Source organism: Borostomias antarcticus (assembly GCF_949987555.1).
Source record: "Borostomias antarcticus genome assembly, chromosome: 27".
Taxonomy (NCBI): Eukaryota; Metazoa; Chordata; class Actinopteri; order Stomiiformes; family Stomiidae; genus Borostomias; species Borostomias antarcticus.
The window spans coordinates 554390-582178 of record NC_140260.1 but is presented as its reverse complement, the minus strand read 5'-3'; the positions used below and the strand labels follow the sequence as shown (position 1 = coordinate 582178).

The following is a 27789-nucleotide window of genomic DNA, read 5'->3' as shown; positions in this document are numbered from 1 at the left end:
GGCTTGTCATTACTGTTAAAAAATAAAGAAAGGGAGAAAAAAAAGGTATCAATGTGTGCACATAAACACTTCACATGCTGGAGGTGTTGTCTGAGGGTTCTTACCCCTTCGATGAAGACAGGAACTCCAATTCACACAACACCACAAGACTACTTCATCATCTGAGACGCACATCCTAATATGTAGGCTACGTAGAAGGGCATACATTTCAACCGGACCAGCTGCAGCAGACCAGCAACCTGGTCTATATATTATAGTGCTGTATGTCTTAATGGTTGATGATTCATGGTGCTGGAAATAAAAGTGTTGGGTGAAAAAAAGATTCCACGGGTGTTGTCTGGTTGTAGCCATTATTGATCAGTAGACTGGGGGTCATATTGCAGTAATGTGCATTTATATAATATATTTGAGAGAAGCTGCAGTTTCTGAATGCAATTTACACTAGGCCAATACAGCTTGACATCTAGAGTGTTAAGATGTTCATGCCAGAAACGAGAAATTGAGCTGGCATCATGCGTTATGTAATAATAAATAAATATTTTTTTATAAAGCACTTCTCATCATCAGATCTCAAAGTGCTAAAAAATAGTATTTTTGTAACTTTCGCTGTTTATTTTAGATGGATGGACTTGACTGGATATCATATCACATTTCTTGTCCAGAGATGATATCTTCAGGACACTTTATAAATACTTGTCTTGAACAGATGGTTTGTTTTTAGGGAAACATTTTCTTAAACCTTTGTTCACATTATATCCACCATGTATGTGTCTAGTGCCACTGTACATACAATTATTTTTGAGAGTACCTCCTAACTCCTAACCAAGTTAATGAACACAATGCTATGGAATGGTTTTCCTCCTTCAGTTTATTACCAAGTTTTGAGCAACTGAACATAAAACATTTAATGTCTACAATTACATGAGATGTTGCTTAGCATGTTTAACAGTAAGTAACAAAGAAATTGGTAACTTTATCATAACTTTCTTGTCTTGCAACATGATTCCAATAGAGTTGTCTTATATTAGTTACATTTAAAATATATTATGTACAAAAGCTTACCAGTAGGGTGGTGAGGGGGAGAGGGAGGTATAGAATTGAAGAATAATGTGTCTTTAAGAAATAGTGCACTGGTGTGTGTGTGTGAGAGTATGTGTGCGTGTGTGTGTGTTAGTGTGTATGTGTGTGTGTGTGTGTGTGTGTGTGTGTGAGTGTGTGTGTGTGTGAGTGTGTGTGTGCGTATGTGCGTGTGTGTGTGAGAGTGTGTGTGCGTGTGTGTGCGTATGTGCGTGTGTGTGTGTGTGTGAGAGTGTGTGCGTGAGTGTGTGTGTGTGTGTGTGTGTTTAAGAGGCAGGTCACTTCCAGACTTTGACGATGCCGTCCCTGGAGGAGGTGACTGTGTGTGTGTTTGTGTGTGTGTGAGTGTGTGTGTGTGAGTGTGTGTGTGCGTATGTGCGTGTGTGTGTGCGCGTGTGTGAGAGTGTGTGTGTGTGTGTGTGCGTATGTGCGTGTGTGTGTGTGTGTGTGTGTGAGAGTGTGTGCGTGTGCGTGTGCGTGAGTGTGTGTGTGTGTGTTTAAGAGGCAGGTCACTTCCAGACTTTGACGATGCCGTCCCTGGAGGAGGTGACGATGAAGCCCTGGGTGGTCTGGAAGGTGGCGATGTCGGTGATGATGTCATGGTGGCCCACGGGGAGCGACTCGGGGCCCCTGCGCGGAGCGTCCTCCGTGGCCCCGCTCTTCTGCTTACTGTGGATCTCCTGAGGGGACACACAGGACAGGACACATCAGTCAGACAACACACAGGACAGGACACATCAGTCAGACAACACACAGGACAGGACACATCAGTCAGACAACACACAGGACAGGACACATCAGTCAGACAACACACAGGACAGGACACATCAGTCAGACAACACACAGGACAGGACATCAGTCACTCACTTCTATCACACTGACGTGGGATTAAAACACTAAATGCACCGGACTAAGGGAGATGCTTTATCAGTGACCAATGTTTTTTTTACTCTTTTGTATATTGCAGTGTTTTGTTTGCACTGTATTCTGTATTTGCACTGCTTTTTGTATTGCATTTGCACTGTCATGTCTTTGCACTGCCCTATCCTGTCCTGTGTCGTCTGCAACAGCGTATGCCATTACCCAAGTCCCATGTCTAGTATGTGTGTGCATCATATACATGACCAATAACACATCTTGGATCTTGAATCTTTTCAGTTCTAGTTCAGCCTTATTCCAGACTCCACAAACCCATTGAGCCCTGAGCAGCTCAGTACCTGCACAACCTCGGTGCCCTCGATGATCTTGCGGTTGTAGAGGACCGAAGGGCAGTGCAGCGAGTCGTTGGCCCCTCCCACCACGATGTAGGACCTCTCTGGGTACGCCAGGTCCCAGAACCTGGACACAAACACAAACATTAGACCAGCAGAACCTGGACACAAACATTAGACCAGCAGAACCTGGACACAAACACAAACATTAGACCAGCAGAACCTGGACACAAACACAAACATTAGACCAGCAGAACCTGGAGAGGAACACTAACATTAGACTAGCAGAACCTGGAGAGGAACACAAACATTAGACCGCAGAACCTGGACTGTGACGACCCAGTAGGGCTGGCCGTCTACTTGGTTGGCTGCCTGCTTGTTTGCAGGTGGGCGGGGCCCAGCCCATTAGGCTAACCAAGTGCACCTGGCCCGTACCTTACCCTACAAATGGAGCAAGCTCATCTTGAACTGAGGCTCTGATCCATTTCCTGTCCGGCAGCGGACATTATTATTCTTTGGAGCACCTCATGTTAAATACACACACATACAGTATGCTTCCACTCATCCATTCACTTGCTTTACACTACTGATTGACTGATTTACATATTTCATATCATGGCACTTTAATAAATTATGTTAACTTTTTGAGAAACAACCGTGTGGACTCCATTTTTGTCACAGCCTTAGAGCCGGGTCGTGACAAAAGTGGGGGCTCGTCCGGCCGTTTTCTTTTGCTGTTGCGTTGCGTAGGCCGACTGGTTTTGTGAATGGGCTCGTTGGGTGCCTGTATGCCGGCGGCGGTGCAGCGTTGATTGGTGGCTCGTGGACCTTGATTGTGGTGCGGGTTGCAGGTTGTTCATTGGAGTCGCGCGGTTGTTTTGCTGTAAGCATTTTTTCCTTTTTTCTTGTTAGTTTGGCCGGATTTTTGATGTTGCTGTGGGTGCGCGAATCAGTGTCAGGTGGCGCTTTTGCAGGTGGGCGGGGCCCAGCCCATTAGGCTAACCAAGTGCACCTGGCCCGTACCTTACCCTACAAATGGAGCAAGCTCATCTTGAACTGAGGCTCTGATCCATTTCCTGTCCGGCAGCGGACATTATTATTCTTTGGAGCACCTCATGTTAAATACACACACATACAGTATGCTTCCACTCATCCATTCACTTGCTTTACACTACTGATTGACTGATTTACATATTTCATATCATGGCACTTTAATAAATTATGTTAACTTTTTGAGAAACAACCGTGTGGACTCCATTTTTGTCACAGCCTTAGAGCCGGGTCGTGACATGGACACAAACACTAACATTAGACCAGCAGAACCCGGAGAGGAACACAAACAGTAGACCAGCAGAACCCGGAGAGGAACACAAACATTAGACTAGTAGAACCTGGAGAGGAACACAAACATTAGACCAGCAGAACCTGGAGAGGAACACAAACATTAGACCAGCAGAACCAGGAGAGGAACACAAACATTAGACCAGCAGAACCAGGAGAGGAACACAAACATTAGACCAGCAGAACCTGGAGAGGAACACAAACATTAGACCAGCAGAACCCGGAGAGGAACACTAACATTAGACCAGCAGAACCTGGAGAGGAACACAAACATTAGACTAGCAGAACCTGGACACAAACACAAACATTAGACCAGCAGAACCCGGAGAGGAACACAAACATTAGACCAGCAGAACCCGGAGAGGAACACAAACATTAGACCAGCAGAACCTGGAGAGGAACACAAACATTAGACTAGCAGAACCTGGAGAGGAACACAAACATTAGACCAGCAGAACCAGGAGAGGAACACAAACATTAGACCAGCAGAACCTGGAGAGGAACACAAACATTAGACTAGCAGAACCTGGAGAGGAACACAAACATTAGACCAGCAGAACCTGGAGAGGAACACAAACATTAGACCAGCAGAACCTGGAGAGGAACACAAACATTAGACTAGCAGAACCTGGAGAGGAACACAAACATTAGACTAGCAGAACCTGGAGAGGAACACAAACATTAGACCAGCAGAACCTGGAGAGGAACACAAACATTAGACTAGCAGAACCTGGAGAGGAACACAAACATTAGACTAGTAGAACCCGGAGAGGAACACAAACATTAGACTACTGTAGCAGAACTTCAAAGTGGCAGAGGAGGTTATATTTGAGAACCCCTTTAGCGGTCAGGTTAGTCGATACATTTCTCACTTCATCAGCACGTGTCTTATTAGACTTATTAGATTAGATGTTAACTAAATGTAAGTAACTACACATCCAATCAAATGAGATGATTGCACCCCGAGCAGCTGAGGGCGGGGTTTGAGCGTACCTGATGCGCATGTCCGAGCCAGCGGTCAGGAGGAGGGGGTTCCCGTCGGCAGGGCTGCAGTAGATCCCGTGGACGCTGTGAGGAGACGGCTGGAACACAGAGAGACGGGAGGATGTGGGATGAGGGTGAAACCACCATGACAGCCGAGCCACCGAGCCACCGAGAAGCCTGCGCGCACGACCGGACCGTCCCCTCACTAACGATGTGTCATCACGTACGTCCAAGACTCCGTCCGACGAAGGTCGTGTCATGTGGGGTACATGGGAGGTGCTCCCTCTCCACACTTAATATGCAACAGACGCTCCAACCTGATGCGCCAGATGGTTTATCACGCCGAGCCTTCTGGGAATTTGGAAAAGGGTAGGTGCTTTCAAAAATACTTGGCAGGTGACTGGATGATCTGTCTACCACCGCGCCACATCAGCGCTTCTCGCCGCCGCCACGCCTAAACGACCCCCGCAGCTGGAGGCAGTTCCTCCTCACAGGACACTGACCGGCTCGGGGGAAAACGGATTCACACCGAGCCGGCCAGACTGACCTCGTCTGTGAGACACTCGCAAGATCAGGATGTTCTCACAAGGCTCGTAACGCTCTGCCATGCCTTGTTTTTGTTTAATCATAACCTTTCGCCATCGCTGTATATTGATTTATGTTTAGCTTAAACATGTATTTAAGCATAAAATGTTCAATTTTGACTGGTGGGGTTCATCAACTCTCTCTCTCTCTCATACTCACACTCTCACACACACACACACACACACACCTGCATCTCTGAGAGAGGTGGCGCAGAGCTGGCCCAAAGAGTGAACTTCCTGTCTCCGGTCTCCATGTCCCACATAGACACCTCGTTATTGCCTTGGACCGCTGTAAAACAGCATCACCAAAATAATGTCATTCGTTATTCTTCCTCAGAGAAAAGAATAACTGACTCAAACATGTCCTGTCATACCTCTGGAATATACACACACATCTAGAATAGAAAACAGGATTCTGCAAAGTCCTCGAATTTCCACGTAAAATACAACAAGAAAAGAAGACGTTCACCAGCGATAACAGATGATTGGTAGAGCGGGTGCATGAGCAGCCTTCTGATTCGTGCTCGGGCAGGGTGGGAGTGGTTCGAGATGGGGAGCTGGAACCGCATATCCCAGCAGGCCATAGTGCCACTGCTGGTGCCTGCATGTGGACACAAAACGGAAGAATTAACCGGTTTCAAAACGTATCTTTGTCACCCACACTATATACACACGCACAACAAACACGCACGCACACACACGCACACACACGCACACACTGACCCAGGCAGAGCCAGCACTGGTGCATGTCCACAGTGAAGGAGGTGATGAGGCCCAGGCGGAGGTCGTGCCGGAGGGTCCAGGCGTTGGTGTTGGAGCGCAGGTCCCAGCCCACCAGCGAGCCGTTGACTGTGGCGTAGGCCAGCACCGACTGGGCCCCTGAGTTAAAGTGGTGCACGTCCACCACGCAACCGTCGTCCTTCTGATCCAGGAGTCTGGCAGGACAAAGAGTGTGTGTGTGTGTGTGTGTGTGTGTGTGTGTGTGTGCGCGCGCACGAGAATGCGTGTTTATGTATGTGTGTGCGAGAGAGAGAGACAGAGGGAGAAATAGTGTGAGAGTATTGAAGAGGGAACACAAATGAAACATGTTGAGGAATAACAAACTACTACTACTACTAATACTAATAATAATAATACTACTACTACTAATAATAATAATACTACTACTACTAATAATAACAATAACAATAAATCCACCTCAATTAAACAGAAAGAAAAGCAGTCTTTACACACCTAGTCTGAAACGGTTGAACCTTTGGGGACTTGGGGGGCTTGTTGGCCTCGATGGCGAGCAGCTGGATAGAGCCGTTGTCCGAGGCCACCGCTAGGTAGTGAGAGCCCTGGCAGAAGGTGAGGGTCTTCACATTTCCCCCGATGCGAGAATAGGTCAGAACCGACCTAGGAGGAAGAACACAACAGCATCCTCATCACCACAGCTCTGACTGAGGCCGGATAGTCAACACTAAAAAGAGAGAAAGGGGTGTGATATGGACTACAAGTTTATTTTTTGTAGCTTTGAACAATTCAAACTATGCTATGGTCTAATTCATACTAAAGACATGCTTCAGAGTATAATGGTTGTGTTAGTAACTGGTTGTTGTTGCTGTCGTTGTTGTTTAAGAGTAAGTTCTAGTTGTGGAATTGTGGTAACTGCTGGTTATGTGTTTAAGTGACTGACATTTGTGGTACATAGTTTACCCTGATGGTTGTGGTACATAGTTTACCCTGATGGTTGTGGTACATAGTTTACCCTGATGGTTGTGGTACATAGTTTACCCTGATGGTTGTGGTACATAGTTTACCCTGATGGTTGTGGTACATAGTTTACCCTGATGGTTGCTGGCTTAGGTGATCTAGTAGTTACGGTTTCAAAGTAGCTGATAGTTGTGGGTTTAAAGTAGCTGATAGTTGTGGTTTTAAAGTAGCTGATAGTTGTGGGTTTAAAGTAGCTGATAGTTGTGGGTTTAAAGTAGCTGATAGTTGTGGGTTTAAAGTAGCTGATAGTTGTGGTTTTAAAGTAGCTGATAGTAGTGGTTTCAAAGTAGCTGATAGTTGTGGTTTTAAAGTAGCTGATAGTTGTGGGTTTAAAGTAGCTGATAGTTGTGGGTTTAAAGTAGCTGATAGTTGTGGGTTTAAAGTAGCTGATAGTTGTGGGTTTAAAGTAGCTGATAGTTGTGGGTTTAAAGTAGCTGATAGTTGTGGGTTTAAAGTAGCTGATAGTTGTGGGTTTAAAGTAGCTGATAGTTGTGGTTTTAAAGTACCCGGTGGTTAAAGTCAATGGTGGTTGTAGTTTTTGAGTACCTTGTCGTGGTGGTTTTACCCTCCATCTTCTGGCTGTCCCAGACCTTGACCGTGCCGTCGTTGGAGCCGGTGGCGAAGATGGAGTGCTCATCAGAGACCCGGATGCGGTTGACCGCAGACTTGTGCTCGTGGAGGTGAGCCACTAGGAGACCCTTGGGGTGCCAGCCTGGAGGAAGAGTAGGGGCAGATGGGATTTGTAGGCTTTGCCAGGGTTTTTTTTTCACCAGACACAGCTGTTGACTTCAAGAGATTCTGTTGAAGACACAGTCACACCAAAAACCTATCCTGCTTCTAAAACAAACGTGTATAAAGTCTGTCCAAGCCATTTACAGTATAAAGTCTGTCTGTCCAAGCCATTTACAGTATAAAGTCTGTCTGTCCAAGCCATTTACAGTATAAAGTCTGTCTGTCCAAGCCATTTACAGTATCGGTCAGTGGGACTATTTCACCTGGCGGCGGAGGTCTACTTTCCCACTCTGCGCTCTCCATCATGTGCTTGGCCATGCGCTCCGCGTTGCACTGCTCTCGCTTCTGCTGCACCAGCTGCTGCAGCTCCGCCTTGCAGGTGTTGAGTCTGCGCTGGTAGGTGGAGCTCCCGCCTACAGACTGCGCCACCGGGATACTAGGGGGCGCTGTGGTCTTCCTGGTCTGAGTCACTGTCCCTTCAGATACCTGGGGAGTGGAAAAGAAGAGAGTGTGGAACAGGAAACTTGTATGAATCTTTAACAAATGCTTCGCAAACAATGCCCTTATGCTTTTTCACCCAAATAAAGTAATAGTTTTAATTGTTTACTGTGGACGGTTGTGGGGAAGCTGGTTCTTGCGAGCCAAACATACTCTTCCACTCCTCATTCATATTGGAGTCTTGCTTGGTGTGTTTCCGCGCTGAAAGGAAAAAGAAGTGAAAAGTTTTTCCTTGCAGGCAGTTCTAGACATCAAATGGGGTGTTGAGGATTCAGTTGGATAGCTAGCTATTGGGACTAACGTCTATTTTCACATAATGAGCCTGTAAGGAAACATGTGTTTCTAATTCTATACTTTCTAATAAAACCAAGAAATACTGAATGGAAGAGCAGCAGATTAAGTGAGTTGTGTAAACTAGTCAACTAGTGTTCTCTGGAAGCCTATGGAAGACTAGCCTGGTATGACCATCCCGATCTAGCGAGCTCACTGCTTCGCTCTGCAATATCGTTGCAATATACGGGCGGGGCTACTTGCCTTGACAGACAAAGACCTTCAGCCAATCAGCATTCAGCAAACCTTTGCCAAATCCAGTCGGAAGAACAGCAAATACGTCTTTTCCACCGAGAAACTCCACTAGTGCATACTCTTGTTCTTGTTTAAGTGTTGTGGTTAAGTCTATTTCTGCAATAACTGCACTTATAGCTGTATTTATTCTTCTAACGTTAACGTTACCACTTGTTGTTTCGGGAGCCGCCATGTTTGTTTAGCGAGCAGCAGGGACATGAACCAATCAGGGGCTGCTTTCCACTGTGGGGCGGGACAGCAGTTAAAACGCAGTCCCTGATTGGCCCGGTATGGTCTGGATTTTGGCATAATCGCTCTGGAGGAGGCGAAGGCCAGACCGTTCTGCATTAGTGAAACAGAATGTGAGCTCGCGAGAACGGGACGGTCGTACCAGGCTAATGGAAGACCTCAACAAGAAAAATAAAACGCAATACAAATGTTTTGTCAGTGCTGACGGGTTTTACCATACGTTTTCAAATGAAACGTTCTCTAGGACTAACTCAAATCAAACTTCATTTGTATAGCGCATTTCATACACAAAGGCAACACAATGTGCATTACAGAGAGCAATGGGGGGATGGACATAGGTCCCACCCCTACATATTCCAGAGACCTAGATGGAACTAATTTATTTCTCACATGAAATAAACAAGATGCAGCGTGAGCAATCAGGAAGGTTCTAGGACAGCGAAGCTACATCAAGCACACGTTGGTCCGGCAGGCCTGGTCAGGGAGGGTGAGCAGAGGGTCTGCGCTGGTGTAGCGGTCTAATGCATCAATCAGGTTAGCACTCCTGGCCTCACCAGATCCCAGGATGTCTGGATCCTAGAGGGAGGGGCATATTGGGCCACCGCTACCCGAGGGTGGTTACTTTCATCTGGGCTTGAGGGTTCGCCGCGCCGCGGTTTCCGGCTGGTGTCGGAGTTGCTTTATCTAGTTTACTCTACATTCTTCATGTAAGCACATCAAAAAGCTATGGATTTGATGGCGTGAGTGGGCGGTATTTACACTGAGGAACGTGTGAGGAGGGAGGGGGGGGTAGTTGCAGGGGTAGATAAAGGTGTTTTGTAGGATGGGGTTGGTGGTGGTGGTAGTGTGTTGGGTGACCAGGAGATGGCGCTGTCAACCTACCTCTCTTGTCTTCAGCCTCCTGCTTGGGCTTGACCAGGTCCACCTGGCGGCCTGTGATGCCCAGAGTGGCCAGGTCGATGACCCCGTTCTGGGCCGACTCCCCCAGGTGACTCTGGTCAGCCATGTTGGCTTTGGCCTTGTTGGACTTCAGCATGAAGTCTTTAAGAGCCAGCAGCTTGTCTTCCTCTGCGTCAGTCATCCCCTGCAGGGGAACATGTGTGAGAAGAACAATGGCATCTACTACCTTCATCTACTACCTTCATCTACTACCTTCATCTACTACCTTCATCTACTACCTTCATCTACTACCTTCATCTACTACCTTCATCTACTACCTTCATCTACTACCTTCATCTACTACCTTCATCTCTTCATCTACTACCTTTATCTCTTCATCTACTACCTTCATCTATTACCTTCATCTACTACCTTCATCTACTACCTTCATCTACTACCTTCATCTACTACCTTCATCTATTACCTTCATCTACTACCTTCATCTACTACCTTCATCTACTACCTTCATCTCTTCATCTACTACCTTCATCTCTTCATCTACTACCTTCATCTACTACCTTCATCTACTACCTTCATCTACTACCTTCATCTCTTCATCTACTACCTTCATCTCTTCATCTACTACCTTCATCTACTACCTTCATCTCTTCATCTACTACCTTCATCTACTACCTTCATCTACTACCTTCATCTACTACCTTCATCTATTACCTTCATCTACTACCTTCATCTACTACCTTCATCTATTACCTTCATCTACTACCTTCATCTACTACCTTCATCTACTACCTTCATCTACTACCTTCATCTACTACCTTCATCTACTACCTTCATCTCTTCATCTACTACCTTCATCTACTACCTTCATCTACTACCTTCATCTCTTCATCTACTACCTTCATCTACTACCTTCATCTACTACCTTCATCTCTTCATCTACTACCTTCATCTACTACCTTCATCTACTACCTTCATCTACTACCTTCATCTCTTAATCTACTACCTTTATCTACTACCTTCATCTACTACCTTCATCTACTACCTTCATCTACTACCTTCATCTACTACCTTCATCTATTACCTTCATCTACTACCTTCATCTACTACCTTCATCTACTACCTTCATCTACTACCTTCATCTATTACCTTCATCTATTACCTTCATCTACTACCTTCATCTATTACCTTCATCTACTACCTTCATCTACTACCTTCATCTACTACCTTCATCTATTACCTTAATCTACTACCTTCATCTCTTCATCTACTACCTTCATCTACTACCTTCATCTACTACCTTCATCTACTACCTTCATCTACTACCTTCATCTACTACCTTCATCTATTACCTTCATCTACTACCTTCATCTACTACCTTCATCTATTACCTTCATCTACTACCTTCATCTACTACCTTCATCTATTACCTTCATCTACTACCTTCATCTTTTACCTTCATCTATTACCTTCATCTCAACATAAATGCCAAGGACCCCTCTAAAACAAAAAGAATAACTCTAAAACAATAACATCTATTACAATTCCTCATATACTGTACGAAGTCCTGTTCTGACCTGTGACTTCAGCTTTTTGAGCAGCTGGGCGATGGCCGGGTCCTCTGGAGTGGGGTATTCTGGGATGGAGCCGCTGCGCTTCTTCTGCCTCAGCAGCAGGTGGCGGAAGAGGCTGGCGATGTCTTTGGAGCGCAGAGAGTAGTCGAAGATGGACCGACTCACCGGCTCCTTCAGCACACTCAGAAGGACCATCTCTTTATCGATCTGAGGGAGGGACAGAAGAGAGGGAAGTCTCACTAGCAGACTGTTAAACTCTCACTAGCAGACTGTTAAACTCTCACTAGCAGACTGTTAAAACTCTCACTAGCAGACTGTTAAACTCTCACTAGCAGACTGTTAAACTCTCACTAGCAGACTGTTAAACTCTCACTAGCAGACTGTTAAAACTCTCACTAGCAGACTGTTAAACTCTCACTAGCAGACTGTTAAACTCTCAGTACTTGGTGGATTCAAACTACATGAGGACCAGGGTTGGGGAGTAACGGATTATATGTAACGCCGTTACGTAATCAGATTACAAAAAAACAGTAACTGTAATCTGTTACAATACAATTTAAAATATGTAATCTAGATTACAGTTACATTTGCTTATTAACGAGGACTACAGGCGTGATTACAATCACCCCTCGCCTCCTCATCAGTTTTACAAAATAGCTTTAAAAAAAATAAATAAAGAAGAAGTAGGCTAGTAATACCAATTGCGCGCAGCGCGCCAACAAGATTCCCACTGATGTGCTCGTTGGACCACAGCTGCCAGACAGACAGCGAGCAGCACGGGCATCATGGCACAAATACCGCAATGTGCATAAAAATCCTGGAAATACCAGCATTTTTAAAATGTACCTGTCACAGAACCACAACAATATTACAGCACAGTGTAAACTATGCCTCCCCGCCAACAAAACCCTCTCGACGGCCCAGGAATCAACGTCCAACCTGAAAAAGCATTTGCCGGTAAGTTAACGTTAGCTAATGTCAAACGTTAGGGTAGCTAACGTTAACCTTACTTCCACTGACAGCTAAATTGGCTAGTAGTAGGCCTCTACAGTATAGCACTAATGTTCAACCAGAAAACCAGACCCAAGCGCCCATTCAGATTATTCTCACTCAATAGTGCCTGTCGGTGTTATTCAAGAGCTATAACTAACTGGCTGGGAAAACTGGTCAGTGGGTGCTTTATCCATAATATATAAGGCTGTGTGTCCACTGGCAAGTACTATAGCTGAATAGCGCCAATCACAGCTGCTTAGAATGCATTAGAGCTGGAGTTTAGAGCTGGCTCCGACGTTTACACCTAACGTTAGCAACGAGTGTCGTGTTTTGCAGACTGCAATTAACTAGCCAAGGCAAGATGACACGCACCCTAACCTCTTAGATGACACGCACCCTAACCTCTTAGATGACACGCACCCTAACCTCTTAGATGACACGCACCCTAACCTCTTAGATGACACGCACCCTAACCTCTTGGCATTAAAGTCGCACTGAAACGGACTGAAAGTAATCCCCTACTTTACTTTTAAATTGTGGTAATCGGATTACGTTACTGACTACAATTTTTCACAAGTAACTTGTAACTGTAAGGGATTGCTTTTTAAAAGTAACCTTCCCAACCCTGATGAGGACCCAGCAAGCAAGAGCTAAGGAATTACGGAAAATACAGCATACATACATACACTGCCTCGCAAAATGGACAAATTTGGGGGGGTGGGGGGCGCGGGTGTGTCACTGTTTTTAGAGGGGAGACCCACATTGATGGAGTTTGGGAATCCATGCATTAGAGCATCCAGATGGTGCCAGGGGGCTTGGCGCAGCCCACCCCCCCTCCCCAGCTCAGTACACCCCCCTCCCCAGCTCAGTACACCCCCCTCCCCAGCTCAGTACACCCCCCTCCCCAGCTCAGTACACCCCCCTCCCCAGCTCAGTACACCCCCCTCCCCAGCTCAGTACACCCCCCTCCCCAGCTCAGCCCACCCCCCCTCCCCAGCTCAGTACACCCCCCTCCCCAGCTCAGCCCACCCCCCCTCCCCAGCTCAGTACACCCCCCCTCCCCAGCTCAGTACACCCCCCTCCCCAGCTCAGTACCTGGATGATAGGCTCCTCCCCCCTCCCCAGCTCAGTACCTGGATGATAGGCTCCACCCCCCTCCCCAGCTCAGTACACCCCCCTCCCCAGCTCAGTACACCCCCCTCCCCAGCTCAGCCCACCCCCCCTCCCCAGCTCAGTACACCCCCCCTCCCCAGCTCAGTACACCCCCCCTCCCCAGCTCAGTACACCCCCCCTCCCCAGCTCAGTACACCCCCCTCCCCAGCTCAGTACCTGGATGATGGGCTCCTCCCCCCTCCCCAGCTCAGTACCTGGATGATAGGCTCCACCCCCCCTCCCCAGCTCAGTACACCCCCCTCCCCAGCTCAGTACACCCCCCTCCCCAGCTCAGTACACCCCCCTCCCCAGCTCAGTACACCCCCCTCCCCAGCTCAGTACACCCCCCCTCCCCAGCTCAGTACACCCCCCTCCCCAGCTCAGTACACCCCCCCTCCCCAGCTCAGTACACCCCCCCTCCCCAGCTCAGTACACCCCCCTCCCCAGCTCAGTACACCCCCCTCCCCAGCTCAGTACACCCCCCCTCCCTAGCTCAGTACACCCCCCTCCCCAGCTCAGTACACCCCCCCTCCCCAGCTCAGTACACCCCCCCTCCCCAGCTCAGTACACCCCCCCTCCCCAGCTCAGTACACCCCCCTCCCCAGCTCAGTACACCCCCCCTCCCTAGCTCAGTACACCCCCCTCCCCAGCTCAGTACACCCCCCTCCCCAGCTCAGTACACCCCCCCTCCCCAGCTCAGTACACCCCCCTCCCCAGCTCAGTACACCCCCCTCCCCAGCTCAGTACACCCCCCTCCCCAGCTCAGTACACCCCCCCTCCCCAGCTCAGTACACCCCCCTCCCCAGCTCAGTACCTGGATGATGGGCTCCTCCCCCCTCCCCAGCTCAGTACACCCCCCTCCCCAGCTCAGTACCTGGATGATAGGCTCCTCCCCCCGCCCCAGCTCAGTACCTGGATGATGGGCTGTGTGACGAAGGGGTTGAGGTGAGGCATCAGCTTGCAGTAGACGTCGGCTATGTTGAGGTGCTGGGCGACCACCGTGATGAAGCCCACCGCCCCGTAGCGGATCCACAAGTTGGGGTGGCACAGAAAGGGAGCTGGGGGAGGATAATCATTTATTTATTTACAGTTTTAATTAGGTGGGCTAGCTTGTAAAAGCTAGCCCAACTTGTGATATTCCCACTATTTCTTTCTTTCTTTCTTTCTTTCTTTCTTTCTTTCTTTCTTTCTTTCTTTCTTTCTTATTATTCTCCTCAGTTTTTTGGCCCTTAACTACTTCTTCATACTTTGTGCTAGAAACTTCATTCAAACTTGTTCATTGTCTTTAGCAGTTTCCCGGATGTATTCAGATTTTTGATATTTTGTATAGTTTTTTAGTAATTTAACTTTTAATAGTAATTTTTGTGCCATTGAAACTGCTGGTGGAATGTTCAGTATCATTATGTTTTTAGAGTGGTGGCAGCTGTTGCTTTGAAAATATTCACACATTTTGTAAACTGCTGGCACTCCTACAGTTTTGAAAGCTCACACACATATTATACATCAAAACATTCACACAACTGTGCTGATTCGTACAATGTAAGTATCTAAGCTGTGTGATTTATAGTTTTCACTGTATGACAATTTGTTTGGCAACTGCGCTCCCCATTGAAACGTATGGGCCCACACTAACTTTTGAGCTGCGAATTTTACATTTTTACCCTTTTTCTAACTTGTCGCCATGCCTACAGTGTTTAAGCTATACGGACATATTATACATAGAAATGTTCTGCAAGTTCTCAGGATTCCTATGGTGTCAATATATAAGCTGTAACATGTATAGTTTTCGCGATAGAGCTGTCTGAAGCGGACCATGTCTAGGATCAGAATGTCAGTTGGGATTAGAGTGGTGGCAGCTGTTGCTTTTTTTGAATTTGTGTGCATGTGCAGCCTCTCTTAAAGGTACAGGCACCCTTTTATAACTAATGTGGTAGCACAGAACTCAGCCAAAGTATAATAGAGACACATGATCTTCACTGGTGGGGGCCGGTTGGTAGCCCGGAGAGGAGTACACCGTCCCTGACTGGCTATGACTGAAAGGGGCGGAGCCTCGCCACCACGCCACTATTCACGCCACAGAACCCACTTTTCAGCCCCTTAGTGGGCTAGAGAGACACAGTCTTCAATGGTGGATGCATGGAAATTGCCCGGAGGTCACTGTACTGTCCCTGACTAGCTGTGACCCAAGGGGGCGGAGCCTAACCAGCACGCCACTATCCACGCCACGGGCCCCACAACTCAGCCCCTGAGTGGGCTAAAGACACACGGTCTTCACTGGTGGAGTCAGGTAGGTGGCCTGGAAAGAGGTACACTGTCCCCGACTGGCTCTGACCTGAGGGGGCGGAGTCTCACCACCACGCCACTATCCATGCCACGGGCCCCACAACTCAGCCCGAGTGGGCTAGAGACATATGGTCTTCACCGGTGCGGGCGGGTAGGTGGCCCAGAGTGGGGTACACTGTCCTCGACCAGCTCTGACCTGAGGGGGCGGTATCTCGCCACCACGCCCCTGTCCACGCCCTGGACCCCACAATTCAGCCCCTGAGTGGGCTAGAGACGCACGGTCTTCGCCGGTGGGTGCATGGAGATTGCCTGGTCCATAGTAGTACTAGCAGTAGCTGTTACATACAGCTGCAGCAGCTAGCCCACCTCACATTTTCTCAAGGAAATGTACTTTCTAGTTGGTAAGTCATATTCCACCATTTGCTCTGCACTAGGTTTCACGGGCATTCTACAATCTACCCACTGCCACTATGATTTTTGTTTTTGGAGTCAAGTTTCTTTTTTAAAAAGATCTTAGTTCACCGATGTCGCTGACGAACTCGTAGATGTGAGGCTTCTGCAGCAGGCCCAGCTGGCACATGCAGGTGAGGGCGTTCAGGGCCTTGTAGATGACGAACTCCTCGGCGTCGCTCAGGCCCTGCTGCAGGAGCGGCTTCAGGATGGACGAGCTCTGCCAGCCCACGTACGCCGCCACGCCTGGGAGGACGGGGAGGACAGGGAGGACAGACAGGACGGGGAGGACAGGGAGGACGGGGAGGACAGGGAGGACGGGGAGGACAGGACGGGGAGGACGGCCGGGATGGCCGTGAGAAGATATTAGACAGATACTGTAATACCCTTATCACACAGTTACTGTCTCACGCACCTCCACACACAGGTGCCCCCATCCACGCGCCCGTGCCAGTGCCCTGCCCCCTGGGGAGCCTCACCCACGATGCTGTCGAAGAAGGCCCCGCGCAGGTGCCAGTCGTTCTTGTCGTTGAGGAAGGTGATCATGTGAGAGAGCAGCACGTCGTTGGCCTTCTGCCGGCCGAAGAACACGCAGAGGCGCGTGATGCCGTTCTCCATCAGCGACTGCTTCACGATGTTCTCAGAGTCGCTCAGCAGCGTCACCACCTTCTGCTGCACCATCTCGTGAAGGGCCTGCAGCTCTGGATGACCAACGGGAGGGGAGCTCAGTGAAAATTGACATTTTCATTTGAACTTTCACTAGCCAGGGGAGCCCTATGAGACCAATGCCTCATTTACAATGATGTCCTGCTTACACAGCACACATCATGAACAATATGAAACTATATAACATCGTATTCATACATTTTACACTTTTAAATACAATGACATCATCATCCAAAACATACACAGACATCGAGCCCATATTCCTGAATCACGTTTAACTAGAAAGGGTGCTCAGACTTAGAGAGCACAGGCATCCACACATGAATGCATTCTGTTGGTTTAACTCAGTTGAAATGGTTAAAATCACACCTCAGTTTATATGTAATAGCTTACCACAGGATACAGGCTAAGAAAATGTAGTTTTTCCTAATAGTAAATTAGAATCAGATATTATTTTGTTTTACATGCATAGAGATATAAGATATTGTTTGCTTAAACAGCAAATAAATAAAGTTGATATCCATCTCTCTAAAGCTGATTTGACTCTTCATTGTAATGAAGAGCCAAAGTTCTTTATAAAAAATTAAAAAACCATCTTGATGAAGATTGAAACCCAGGATACAGATTCCTACCAGTCAGCCACCGGCAGGACTGGACACCTGGCAGAACAAGGGAAAGTGTCCTAATTCATGTCCAGTGATTCGGATCCACTCCCAAATGTAATGGGTTCTAGTTGGCTCATGCTACACCCCTCCACAGAGTTTAGTGAAAAATCGCTCAGGTAGTTTTTGCGTAATCCTGCAAAAAAAAAACGTGCATCTGAAAATATATCCCGCGCCCCGGCGATCGCCAGATACGGAGACAAACATGTCCAAAGTGACTGAGGCACTCCATTTAAAAGCCTCCTGATCCCATGCTCTCAGAGCACCTTGACTAAAATCAGTCTTTCCATGTTCAGTTTTGACTCGAGGAACTTCAAGAGCCAACTAATCCTGAGACCTGGTAATGCTTGAGCGCCATGTAATAAGGGATGTTAGGTAGTTAGGTAGCATTTGTAAGATAGCTTTCTACACATCCAGGAGCCCTACGGCTGACCTACTGCCTCATACAGTTTGCAGTGGTGTGTTGTAAAGTGATAACCAGCAGGGGTGAAACTGGGCCAGGGCTCTCCAGGGCTCAGCCCCGTCATCAACCGGGGCTCAACCCAACCTAACATTTGATTTATTCATACATTTTTCTTGGTCTTTATTGTTAAAAGAATGCAGCCATTTCATGTTCACCATTAAAATAAATCACAATTAATTTTAGTTACTGTTTTTTCAAGTTTAAAATGATGTTGCGTCATCACTTTCACTGGCCTGGGTCCTCTTCACTTTCACTGGCCTGGGTCCTCTTCACTCTCACTGGCCTGGGTCCTCTTCACTCTCACTGGCCTGGGTCCTCTTCACTCTCACTGGCCTGGGTCCTCTTCACTCTCACTGGCCTGGGTCCTCTTCACTCTCACTGGCCTGGGTCCTCTTCACTCTCACTGGCCTGGGTCCTCTTCACTCTCACTGGCCTTGCCTGGGTCCTCTTCACTCTCACTGGCCTGGCCTGGGTTCTCTTCACTCTCACTGGCCTGGGTCCTCTTCACTCTCACTGGCCTGGCCTGGGTCCTCTTCACTCTCACTGGCCTGGCCTGGGTTCTCTTCACTCTCACTGGCCTGGGTCCTCTTCACTCTCACTGGCCTGGCCTGGGTTCTCTTCACTCTCACTGGCCTGGCCTGGGTTCTCTTCACTCTCACTGGCCTGGGTCCTCTTCACTTTCGCTCTGCTTGTCAGTCAGTCAGTCAGTTGTCAGATTAGAAGTGCTGTGAGCTCATGAGATAGGGAGCCTTCAGATAATTTTATGAGTGAGTAAGCCTTGGAGTTCATCTGATATTCCGAAAAAAACAATGTTTTCTCTAAGAACACTGAGATTTTAGTCTGCCAGGAATCATTGGCAAGCTATCCAGTTAGCTAACGTTAGCCAGCAAGATATACATTAGCTAAATCAAGGCGCCTAACATGGCAGGCTATCACATCAGCCACGTTAGCTAGCTGCATTACCCGGGTATAGTTTACAGTTAGCAAGATGGATAAATAAGTCCACAGTGTGTTTGTGTATGTTTTGCTCCTACTCAGACAATGCATACATTATTTTCCTTTCATTTCAAAAGATACATTATTTCAAGTAGAAATGAGACAGGGTGGAGTTAAAAGGAGAAAACTTGCAGACACTTAAGGAATGTAGAAGTTAGCACTATTAGTTCAGCTAGTTAAATTAACTTTAGCTAATCTGATCATGGCTTAATCTATCGTAGGTTGAGTTTGATTAACTGTGAAAAAGTGTTTTCAGTGTTTTCCTATATTGTAGGATTGAGTCAGCAAACGCAGCAGTAGCTAGAGAGTGATGCAGCACAGGGTGGAACAGCACAGCATGGAGAAGGGAAGTGTTCAAATTATATTTAATCAAGAGTACTTTAATTTCAAAGAGAGATCATTAAAAAGGGTTGATATTTATGAAGCAGTATTAAGCACCACCATCACTGCTGCCACTTCCCGTACCCATGCGCACCCTTGCCAACCCCACTAACACAGCCCCCCCCCACCACATAACAAATCCCAATTTAACCCATGATCACAGGTGATGGTAAGAAGTGCTGAGTGATAGACAGCACCAAGCGGTTTCAAGGTGGAAGGGGCAGCATGCGATGTCACCACCATCAAGTATTGACAGGAAAGTAGACTGTACTAAAAGCTTTCTATTTTCACATGAAGAGCAGGATCTATGTATTTCTATAAAATAACCTAAGTTGTACTCTCAACTTTTTAGTCAGCTCATCTACATGCTTTTTAAAAGACAACTACTTTTAACAGTTCCAAAAGCCAGGACCAAGAAACATGGAGAGGAAGCTTTTAGTTTCTATGCCCCCAACCTCTGGAACACCCTGCCGGAGTGCCTAAGAACTGCTGAAACAACGGAGGTCTTCAAGCGAGACCTCAAGACGTACCTTTTTGGCCTAGCCTACAATCACTAGCTAGGACCTTGAGATACAGAAAGGCAGCCTCAAACCTACCTGTGAATCCTCTGTATACATTGATATTTCTCCTGCTATGCAATGTATGTATATCAAGTGGTGTACAGAAGCTGGTTATCCTGAAACAGGCTTGTTCTGACTGTTGTGTTGCTTCAATGACTCAGTGTGCTACTAACCGTTTTCTGCCTCCCCTAGTGCCTCTCTCTCTCCCTCCTATCCTCTAACCAGGTCCAGTGTCAGCTGCGGAGCTGTGGATATCGTAGTATTTAGTACACACACACACACGTACACACAAACACACATCAATCCACATCCGGCTTAGGCCTGGACCTGATGCTCTTAGCCTTTCTTGCTCTGAAAACTTAATTTAAACTTAATTTAATATTATTTATTGTTCTTTAAATGTTCTTAGCCATTAGACAAATATATTCCAGGAGCCTGCCCCAGGTTGCCTGTTTCAATATCTGTGTGGTCTGAATGGCTCTATGTGCTACTAACCCTGCTCTGCCTTCCCTCTCCCTGGTGCCTCTCTCTCTCCCTCCTATCTTCTAACCAGGTCCAGTGGATGCCCCACTGTCACCTGCAGACCTCCCGAAGTCCGATAGATACCCCCGTGTCTGCTTTGGATGATGTAGCATGTCCGTAGAAAATTCTTTCTCCTATGATGCTTTTAGCCTCTCTCAATCTGAAATGTAATTCAATGCAATGTATTGCTTCATAAATGTTCTTAGCCGGTAGACAAACATACTCCTGGAGCTTGCTCGATCGCCTTGTTGAGAGGGGTCAGGGAAGAATTTTTACAGCTCACTTATCTGGCCCCCGGGTGATTACTGTTTTTTTGCTTCCCTCTGGAATATGTAGAGGTGGGTCGTATGCCCACCTCCCTTGTTCTCTGTAAAGCGCATTGTGTTGCCTCTGGGTATGAAATGCGCTATACAAATAAAGCTTTGATTGATTGATTGATTGATTGAACTTTCCATCAATAAATAAGGTATTATTATCAGAACATCCAAAGAGCAGATTTTTAAATCTGTATATTTCAATAAACTGGATCTAGAGAATTGAGACATGTATTGGTCTCTAAAAGAATAAAGGCAGAAAGCTGAAAATTGCTGTTCTGTGTTGACCTGTTCTGTTGATAAATGTAATGTTCATAACAACAGAATTTTATGAGTTTCCAAGTTGGTCTTGGTCCATACAGCTGGAAAGCAACTACAGTCACTTAATGTGGAAAAAAACATCAAGTCAAACTATAAAATTGGCTTTCATGAAACAGTTCATTAAACAGTTTATAAATATCCAACACCTGACAATGTGACATCATGTTGAGGGAATTTTTCACCAACAACATCTAGCAACTCTGTTTCTGATTATTTCAAACATGAACACTGTTCCTCAACCCTACCCGAGTCGTAGTTTTGGTTGGGGTGAAGGGTCTCCTCTGCGTCCTCCCCACTCAGATCCTGCTCCATGTTCAGGTTGTTCTCTTGGACGAGCTCCAAGAAGCGCAGCGCGGTCTCAGCCAGGTGGGCTATGTTCTCTGGACACGAGGAGGGGCAGAGAAGACAGAGAGAGAGAAGAGGGAGCTGTTCAATCAAGTTCACCAAAACTGAATCCACCAGAACTCCCAAGACGCCAGGAGTCATGTGCTTTTCCCATCATGTTGTACATGTGATGTACAGTGTGTTCTGCATGTTGTAGATGTGTTGTCCAGTCTGTGGTGCCTCCCCCCTCCTGAAGCACCTGCGTATGCCAGCCTGACGATGGTGGCGTCGTCCAGTGCCAGGTGGGCGATGCCCGGCAGGATGTACTCGGGGTAGATGTTGACGTCGTTCCGGGGCACCTCCTTCACCAGCGCCAGCACCTTGGCCAGTGTGCGGACGGCCTGCGCGCGGACGCGGGGCATGTTGTCATTACAGAAGTGCAGGAGGTAGGGCGTGATGCGGTCCAGAAGGATCTCCACGCTCAGACGCGGGGCCAGGTGCAGCACCAGCTCCAGCGCCGCCAGCTTGGAGTCGCAGGAACGCAGTGTCTGCAGACAGGAAGTGATGACCGACACCAGAACCAGCAGACCCTGCTGCTCCCTGGCGCTCACCGCGACACTGCCCGACTCCTGGGCCGCTTTCTCTTCCTTCTCAGAGGAGGACGGCCCCCCTCCGCCACGGAGGTTGTGGAGGATGTTGTCCAGGTCTTTGCGGATGACCAGCACGCGTTCGTCGGCAGACTGGAAGGTCTCCTTGGCAAACTGGGCCATGTAGGGCTGCAGGAAGGTGTAGAAAATGTCTGGGAAGGCCTTGCCTCTCTGCTGCTTCAGATACTCCTCTGCTGTCAGCCGCTTCTCTGGCTCACACTGAACCATCTGGAATACCTAAAAGGTGGAGGGAGAAGGCACTGTTGCTTAAATAGATGAGAGTTCCTTACAAAAAGGGTTTAAAATAACTTTTTATTTCTCCTAGTTTTTTTTTTTGGTTTGAATATTCTGAAACTTTGGCTTCTTCAACTAAAAGTCTGAAAAATGACTCGATTAGATAAACATGTAATCTTGACTTCAAGATAAGAGATTTTGACTATTACCAGCTCACGGATGCTTTGGTCCTCAATTTTCATGAGAACTTGCTCGGTCTGAAAGTGTCCTTTACGGTAAGCCAATAACTGGGAGAGGTCAAATAACGGGACTCCTTCTGTGAAGAGCTCCGCAATCACACAACCTGAAAACCACAACAACATAACACTCAGAAGTCAGCGCAAGGGATTTCACACAAGATCAGCTGAAACCGTATACAGTTGGAGAGCACTGTCTGGATACACTATAAGAGACTTCTCAGGCATTTTGAGCCTCTGCTAATCATCTACGCGGATCATAACATCCCTCTATGAATACAACTGATCTCAATTACCAAAGATGATTGAGACAATCTTGATAAACAGAGGCTTTGACCTTCACCTTTATAGTCTGTGCAAATCAGTGAGCAGTACCTGCAGAGAAGATGTCCATGGCCTGCTTGAGCTCCCCTCTGGTCCTCTGGTTGTTGCTGGTGAGATCAACCAGAGGGGTGTTCTGGTCGCTCTCCGTAGTGAACATGCTCCCGTCCACAAACCTCTCTGGGGCGATATAGCACGTCCTCCTCCTGGACGTATCGAAGAAGTAGTTGAAGTCGGCCGGGTTGTCCTCAGGCAGGTAGGTGGGCTTGAAGCTGGCGAAATCAGTAAGCAGCACCCAGTTCCAGCTGGTCACCATGATGTTCTCCGTCTTAATGTCGCCGTGGCGAACGCCCGCCTTGTGCGCCTGGTCCACAGCGGTGAGGATCTGGAAGGCCAGCCACCGCTTCTCCACGCCGTTGAGGAAGGGCCGCGTGCTGATGCGGTCGTACAGGTTGTCCCGAACGTACTGGCGGAACAAGATGGCAGCCTTCTCTGTGAGAGAGGCCTTCTGGAAGGGCAGGCAGTTCTGGCACGAGTGAAGCCTGATTTTGAGCTCTTCCAGTTCCTGTTTGTGACTTGTGAGGGGCAGGGAAGGATCCTGGATGGCAAAGACCTTCACCACCACTAGGCCTTCCCTGTGCTTGGCCCGGGCCACCTTGAAGAAGCGGGTGCTTCCCAGGCTCCTGTCATACTCATGGTCATGGATGTCAGAGAAATAGCTGTCCACTGACAAGATCTGAGAGGGACCAATTGCCAGCTGGTTCCCCATGGCTTCTTTTTGCTTGAACAGAGGTTTGTGTTTGCCTAGAAAATAACATAAATTACTGGATGAGTAGAAGCAGAACAATTGAGATAAATGTTGTAGCCACGTTTGGAAATGAGTAATGGTGCATCACTACTATAGCACCAGATAGCTAAGTTTGCCACCGCTTCCAGAAAATGTTCGGGGAGTCTGCAAATCGATACCACGTCAATCATGTTGAAGGTTACCGTTAGCTAGTATTGCAGCAGCTGTGTAGAAGGTGCACTAACATAAACAGTGTTTGCAATTTACGTCGCATCATGTGATCATACAAAAAAGCTCGCTAGCTAGCAGCAGGTTATTCTGGTTAGTGTGGGTTCGTTATTCTGGTTAGTGTGGGTTCGTTATTCTGGTTAGTGTGGGTTCGTTATTCTGGTTAGTGTGGATTCGTTATTATGGTTAGTGTGGGTTCGTTATTCTGGTTAGTGTGGATTCGTTATTCTGGTTAGTGTGGATTCGTTATTATGGTTAGTGTGGGTTCGTTATTATGGTTAGTGTGGATTCGTTATTATGGTTAGTGTGGGTTCGTTATTATGGTTAGTGTGGGTTCGTTATTATGGTTAGTGTGGGTTCGTTATTATGGTTAGTGTGGATTCGTTATTATGGTTAGTGTGGATTTGTTATTATGGTTAGTGTGGATTCGTTATTATGGTTAGTGTGGATTCGTTATTATGGTTAGTGTGGATTCGTTATTATGGTTAGTGTGGATTCGTCATTATGGTTAGTGTGGATTCGTTATTATGGTTAGTGTGGATTCGTTATTATGGTTAGTGTGGATTCGTTATTATGGTTAGTGTGGGTTCGTTATTATGGTTAGTGTGGATTCGTTATTATGGTTAGTGTGGATTCGTTATTATGGTTAGTGTGGATTCGTTATTATGGTTAGTATGGATTCGTTATTATGGTTAGTGTGGATTCGTTATTATGGTTAGTGTGGATTCCTTATTCTGGTTAGTGTGGATTCCTTATTCTGGTTAGTGTGGGTTCGTTATTATGGTTAGTGTGGGTTCGTTATTATGGTTAGTGTGGATTCCTTATTCTGGTTAGTGTGGATTCCTTATTCTGGTTAGTGTGGGTTCGTTATTATGGTTAGTGTGGATTCGTTATTATGGTTAGTGTGGATTCGTTATTATGGTTAGTGTGGATTCGTTATTCTGGTTAGTGTGGATTCCTTATTCTGGTTAGTGTGGATTCCTTATTCTGGTTAGTGTGGATTCGTTATTATGATTAGTGTGGATTCGTTATTATGGTTAGTGTGGATTTGTTATTATGGTTAGTGTGGATTCGTTATTATGGTTAGTGTGGATTCGTTATTATGGTTAGTGTGGGTTCGTTATTATGGTTAGTGTGGGTTCGTTATTATGGTTAGTGTGGGTTCGTTATTATGGTTAGTGTGGGTTCGTTATTATGGTTAGTGTGGGTTCGTTATTATGGTTAGTGTGGATTCGTTATTATGGTTAGTGTGGATTCGTTATTATGGTTAGTGTGGGTTCGTTATTATGGTTAGTGTGGATTCATTATTATGGTTAGTGTGGGTTCGTTATTATGGTTAGTGTGGATTCGTTATTATGGTTAGTGTGGATTCGTTATTATGGTTAGTGTGGATTCGTTATTATGGTTAGTGTGGATTCGTTATTATCGTTAGTGTGGATTCGTTATTATGGTTAGTGTGGGTTCGTTATTATGGTTAGTGTGGATTCGTTATTATGGTTAGTGTGGATTCGTTATTATGGTTAGTGTGGGTTCGTTATTATGGTTAGTGTGGATTCGTTATTATGGTTAGTGTGGGTTCGTTATTATGGTTAGTGTGGGTTCGTTATTATGGTTAGTGTGGATTCGTTATTATGGTTAGTGTGGGTTCGTTATTATGGTTAGTGTGGGTTCGTTATTATGGTTAGTGTGGATTCGTTATTATGGTTAGTGTGGATTCGTTATTATGGTTAGTGTGGATTCGTTATTATGGTTAGTGTGGGTTCGTTATTATGGTTAGTGTGGGTTCGTTATTATGGTTAGTGTGGGTTCGTTATTATGGTTAGTGTGGATTCGTTATTATAGTTAGTGTGGATTCGTTATTATGGTTAGTGTGGGTTCGTTATTATGGTTAGTGTGGGTTCGTTATTATGGTTAGTGTGGGTTCGTTATTATGGTTAGTGTGGGTTCGTTATTATGGTTAGTGTGGGTTCGTTATTATGGTTAGTGTGGGTTCGTTATTATGGTTAGTGTGGATTTGTTATTATGGTTAGTGTGGGTTCGTTATTATGGTTAGTGTGGGTTCGTTATTATGGTTAGTGTGGGTTCGTTATTATGGTTAGTGTGGATTCGTTATTATGGTTAGTGTGGGTTCGTTATTATGGTTAGTGTGGGTTCGTTATTCTGGTTAGTGTGGGTTCGTTATTCTGGTTAGTGTGGATTCGTTATTATGGTTAGTGTGGGTTCGTTATTATGGTTAGTGTGGATTCGTTATTATGGTTAGTGTGGATTCGTTATTATGGTTAGTGTGGGTTCGTTATTATGGTTAGTGTGGATTCGTTATTATGGTTAGTGTGGGTTCGTTATTATGGTTAGTGTGGGTTCGTTATTATGGTTAGTGTGGGTTCGTTATTATGGTTATAGTGTGGACGCAGACAGTTAGGCAACAACTTAACATGAGATTGAGATTGAGATGCACACTGAACATTTATGCGGCATTGATAGAATGTAAAAACCAGGATATTTACAGATAGGACGATGTGTGACTTCCTCCACCGAGCTAGTGAGCTACTAATGCCCGGAGGTAGCTTCTCTTCCTAGCCTAGCCATCTCTCTCACTTGTCTTTTGCATATATATGAACATATCGTTCTAACTGAACGGTTTACAACTATTTAATTGATGTTTCCTCCTGTGGAAATCCGCGGTGCTACGGTAGAACAGCTACCTAACCTACCTACCTAGCTAACGGGTATCCTGTTGTTTTCCTCTTCTTCTACTATACTGGATTATCTGCGGTAGCGATAAACAGCTGATGTGAACGTATCCGGGTTAAGGGTCATACTCATTCTTTCTTGGAAGAATAGGGTCAGGGTGTGATCGGATAATCCGTAATTAACTTGGAAACCACAATCAAAAAACGGAATTTCCGATTTTGTATTGGAAAACAAAAGCGGAAAAACGGAATTATGAACCCGTATTTCGACTGATCAGGGCCAAATGTTATTAATTACACCTGTGTTTAGCTATGCTATTACACATCAACATATCTGCTGGTAAAAAGGTCCATTCAGCCGCACAGAGGTCCCACCTGCCAAATTGTGCATTTCAGCCAGGAGAGATAGGCCATCGATCCTTGTCTAGGGAGAGTTGTGTAGTGGGGCAATGTCATTGTGTTAATGTGTTGGTCTGGTAACAGAGAGCCTGTAGGAAGTGGCTAGTGATGGGTAAGATCACTGAAGTAGGATATCTCTATGCCCAATGTGTAGCTTTGATGTCTGATCTGTCTATCTCTGAAGTCTTTCGCTGCCTCTCTCTGTGTCTGTGTGTCTATCTCTTATGTCTCCTGTGTCTGTCTCTGTCTGTCTCTATTCTCTGGTGTCTGCTGTGTCTTTCTCTGTCTATATCTATATATCTAATATTCTATCTCTGGTGTCTGCTGTGTCTCTCATGTCTATATGTAATATTCTATCTCTGATGTCTGCTGTGTCTCTGTCTATATATAATAGTCTCTCTCTCATGTCTGCTGTGTCTGTCTCTTATCTGTCTGCCTTGTCTGTTCCCTCCCAGGTGATCATGGATGACTTCATGCCTGTGAATCGTAATGGCGAGCTCCTGTGTTCTTACTCTAGCAATAGGAAGGAGCTTTGGGTGTCACTCCCTCAGAGAAGGCCTATGATCAAAGGTCAATGGTGGCTACGACTCTAGCCCCTACCCTGCTGTGCGCCAGGATGGATGAGTCATGCGTGGAGCCAGGCCACCGTGCCACTACACTTGGGATGAGCATGTCGGCGTCACATATGATTTGG

At 46.5% G+C, this 27789-nt stretch overlaps 1 protein-coding gene across 1 annotated transcript; it reads right to left on the bottom strand.

Annotated features, from left to right (window-relative positions):
* Positions 1 to 894: 894 nt before the first annotated feature.
* On the bottom strand, positions 895 to 26733 carry pik3r4 (phosphoinositide-3-kinase, regulatory subunit 4). Its single transcript, XM_084459349.1, has 20 exons — positions 26511 to 26733; positions 23046 to 23795; positions 22644 to 22777; positions 21813 to 22437; positions 21475 to 21609; positions 16824 to 17045; positions 16417 to 16590; positions 14524 to 14669; positions 11470 to 11673; positions 9878 to 10079; positions 8292 to 8383; positions 7948 to 8170; positions 7499 to 7664; positions 6431 to 6595; positions 5921 to 6132; positions 5667 to 5798; positions 5386 to 5486; positions 4623 to 4711; positions 2295 to 2415; positions 895 to 1757 (listed from the first exon to the last, which is right to left on the bottom strand). The coding sequence occupies exons 2-20, from the start codon at positions 23758 to 23760 to the stop codon at positions 1587 to 1589; spliced, it is 4029 nt and encodes a 1342-aa protein (XP_084315475.1). The 5' UTR covers positions 23761 to 23795; positions 26511 to 26733; the 3' UTR covers positions 895 to 1586.
* Positions 26734 to 27789: the final 1056 nt, after the last annotated feature.

Excerpts from the sequence above, each read along its gene's own strand:
- pik3r4 (XM_084459349.1), bottom strand. The coding sequence starts at position 23,760 with ATGGGGAACCAGCTGGCAATTGGTCCCTCTCAGATCTTGTCAGTGGAC. Across the intron at positions 17,046-21,474 it reads CAACCAAAACTACGACTCGG|AGCTGCAGGCCCTTCACGAG; the intron begins GTAGGGTTGAGG and ends TTGGTCATCCAG. Across the intron at positions 6,133-6,430 it reads GTTCAACCGTTTCAGACTAG|ACTCCTGGATCAGAAGGACG; the intron begins GTGTGTAAAGAC and ends TTGTCCTGCCAG.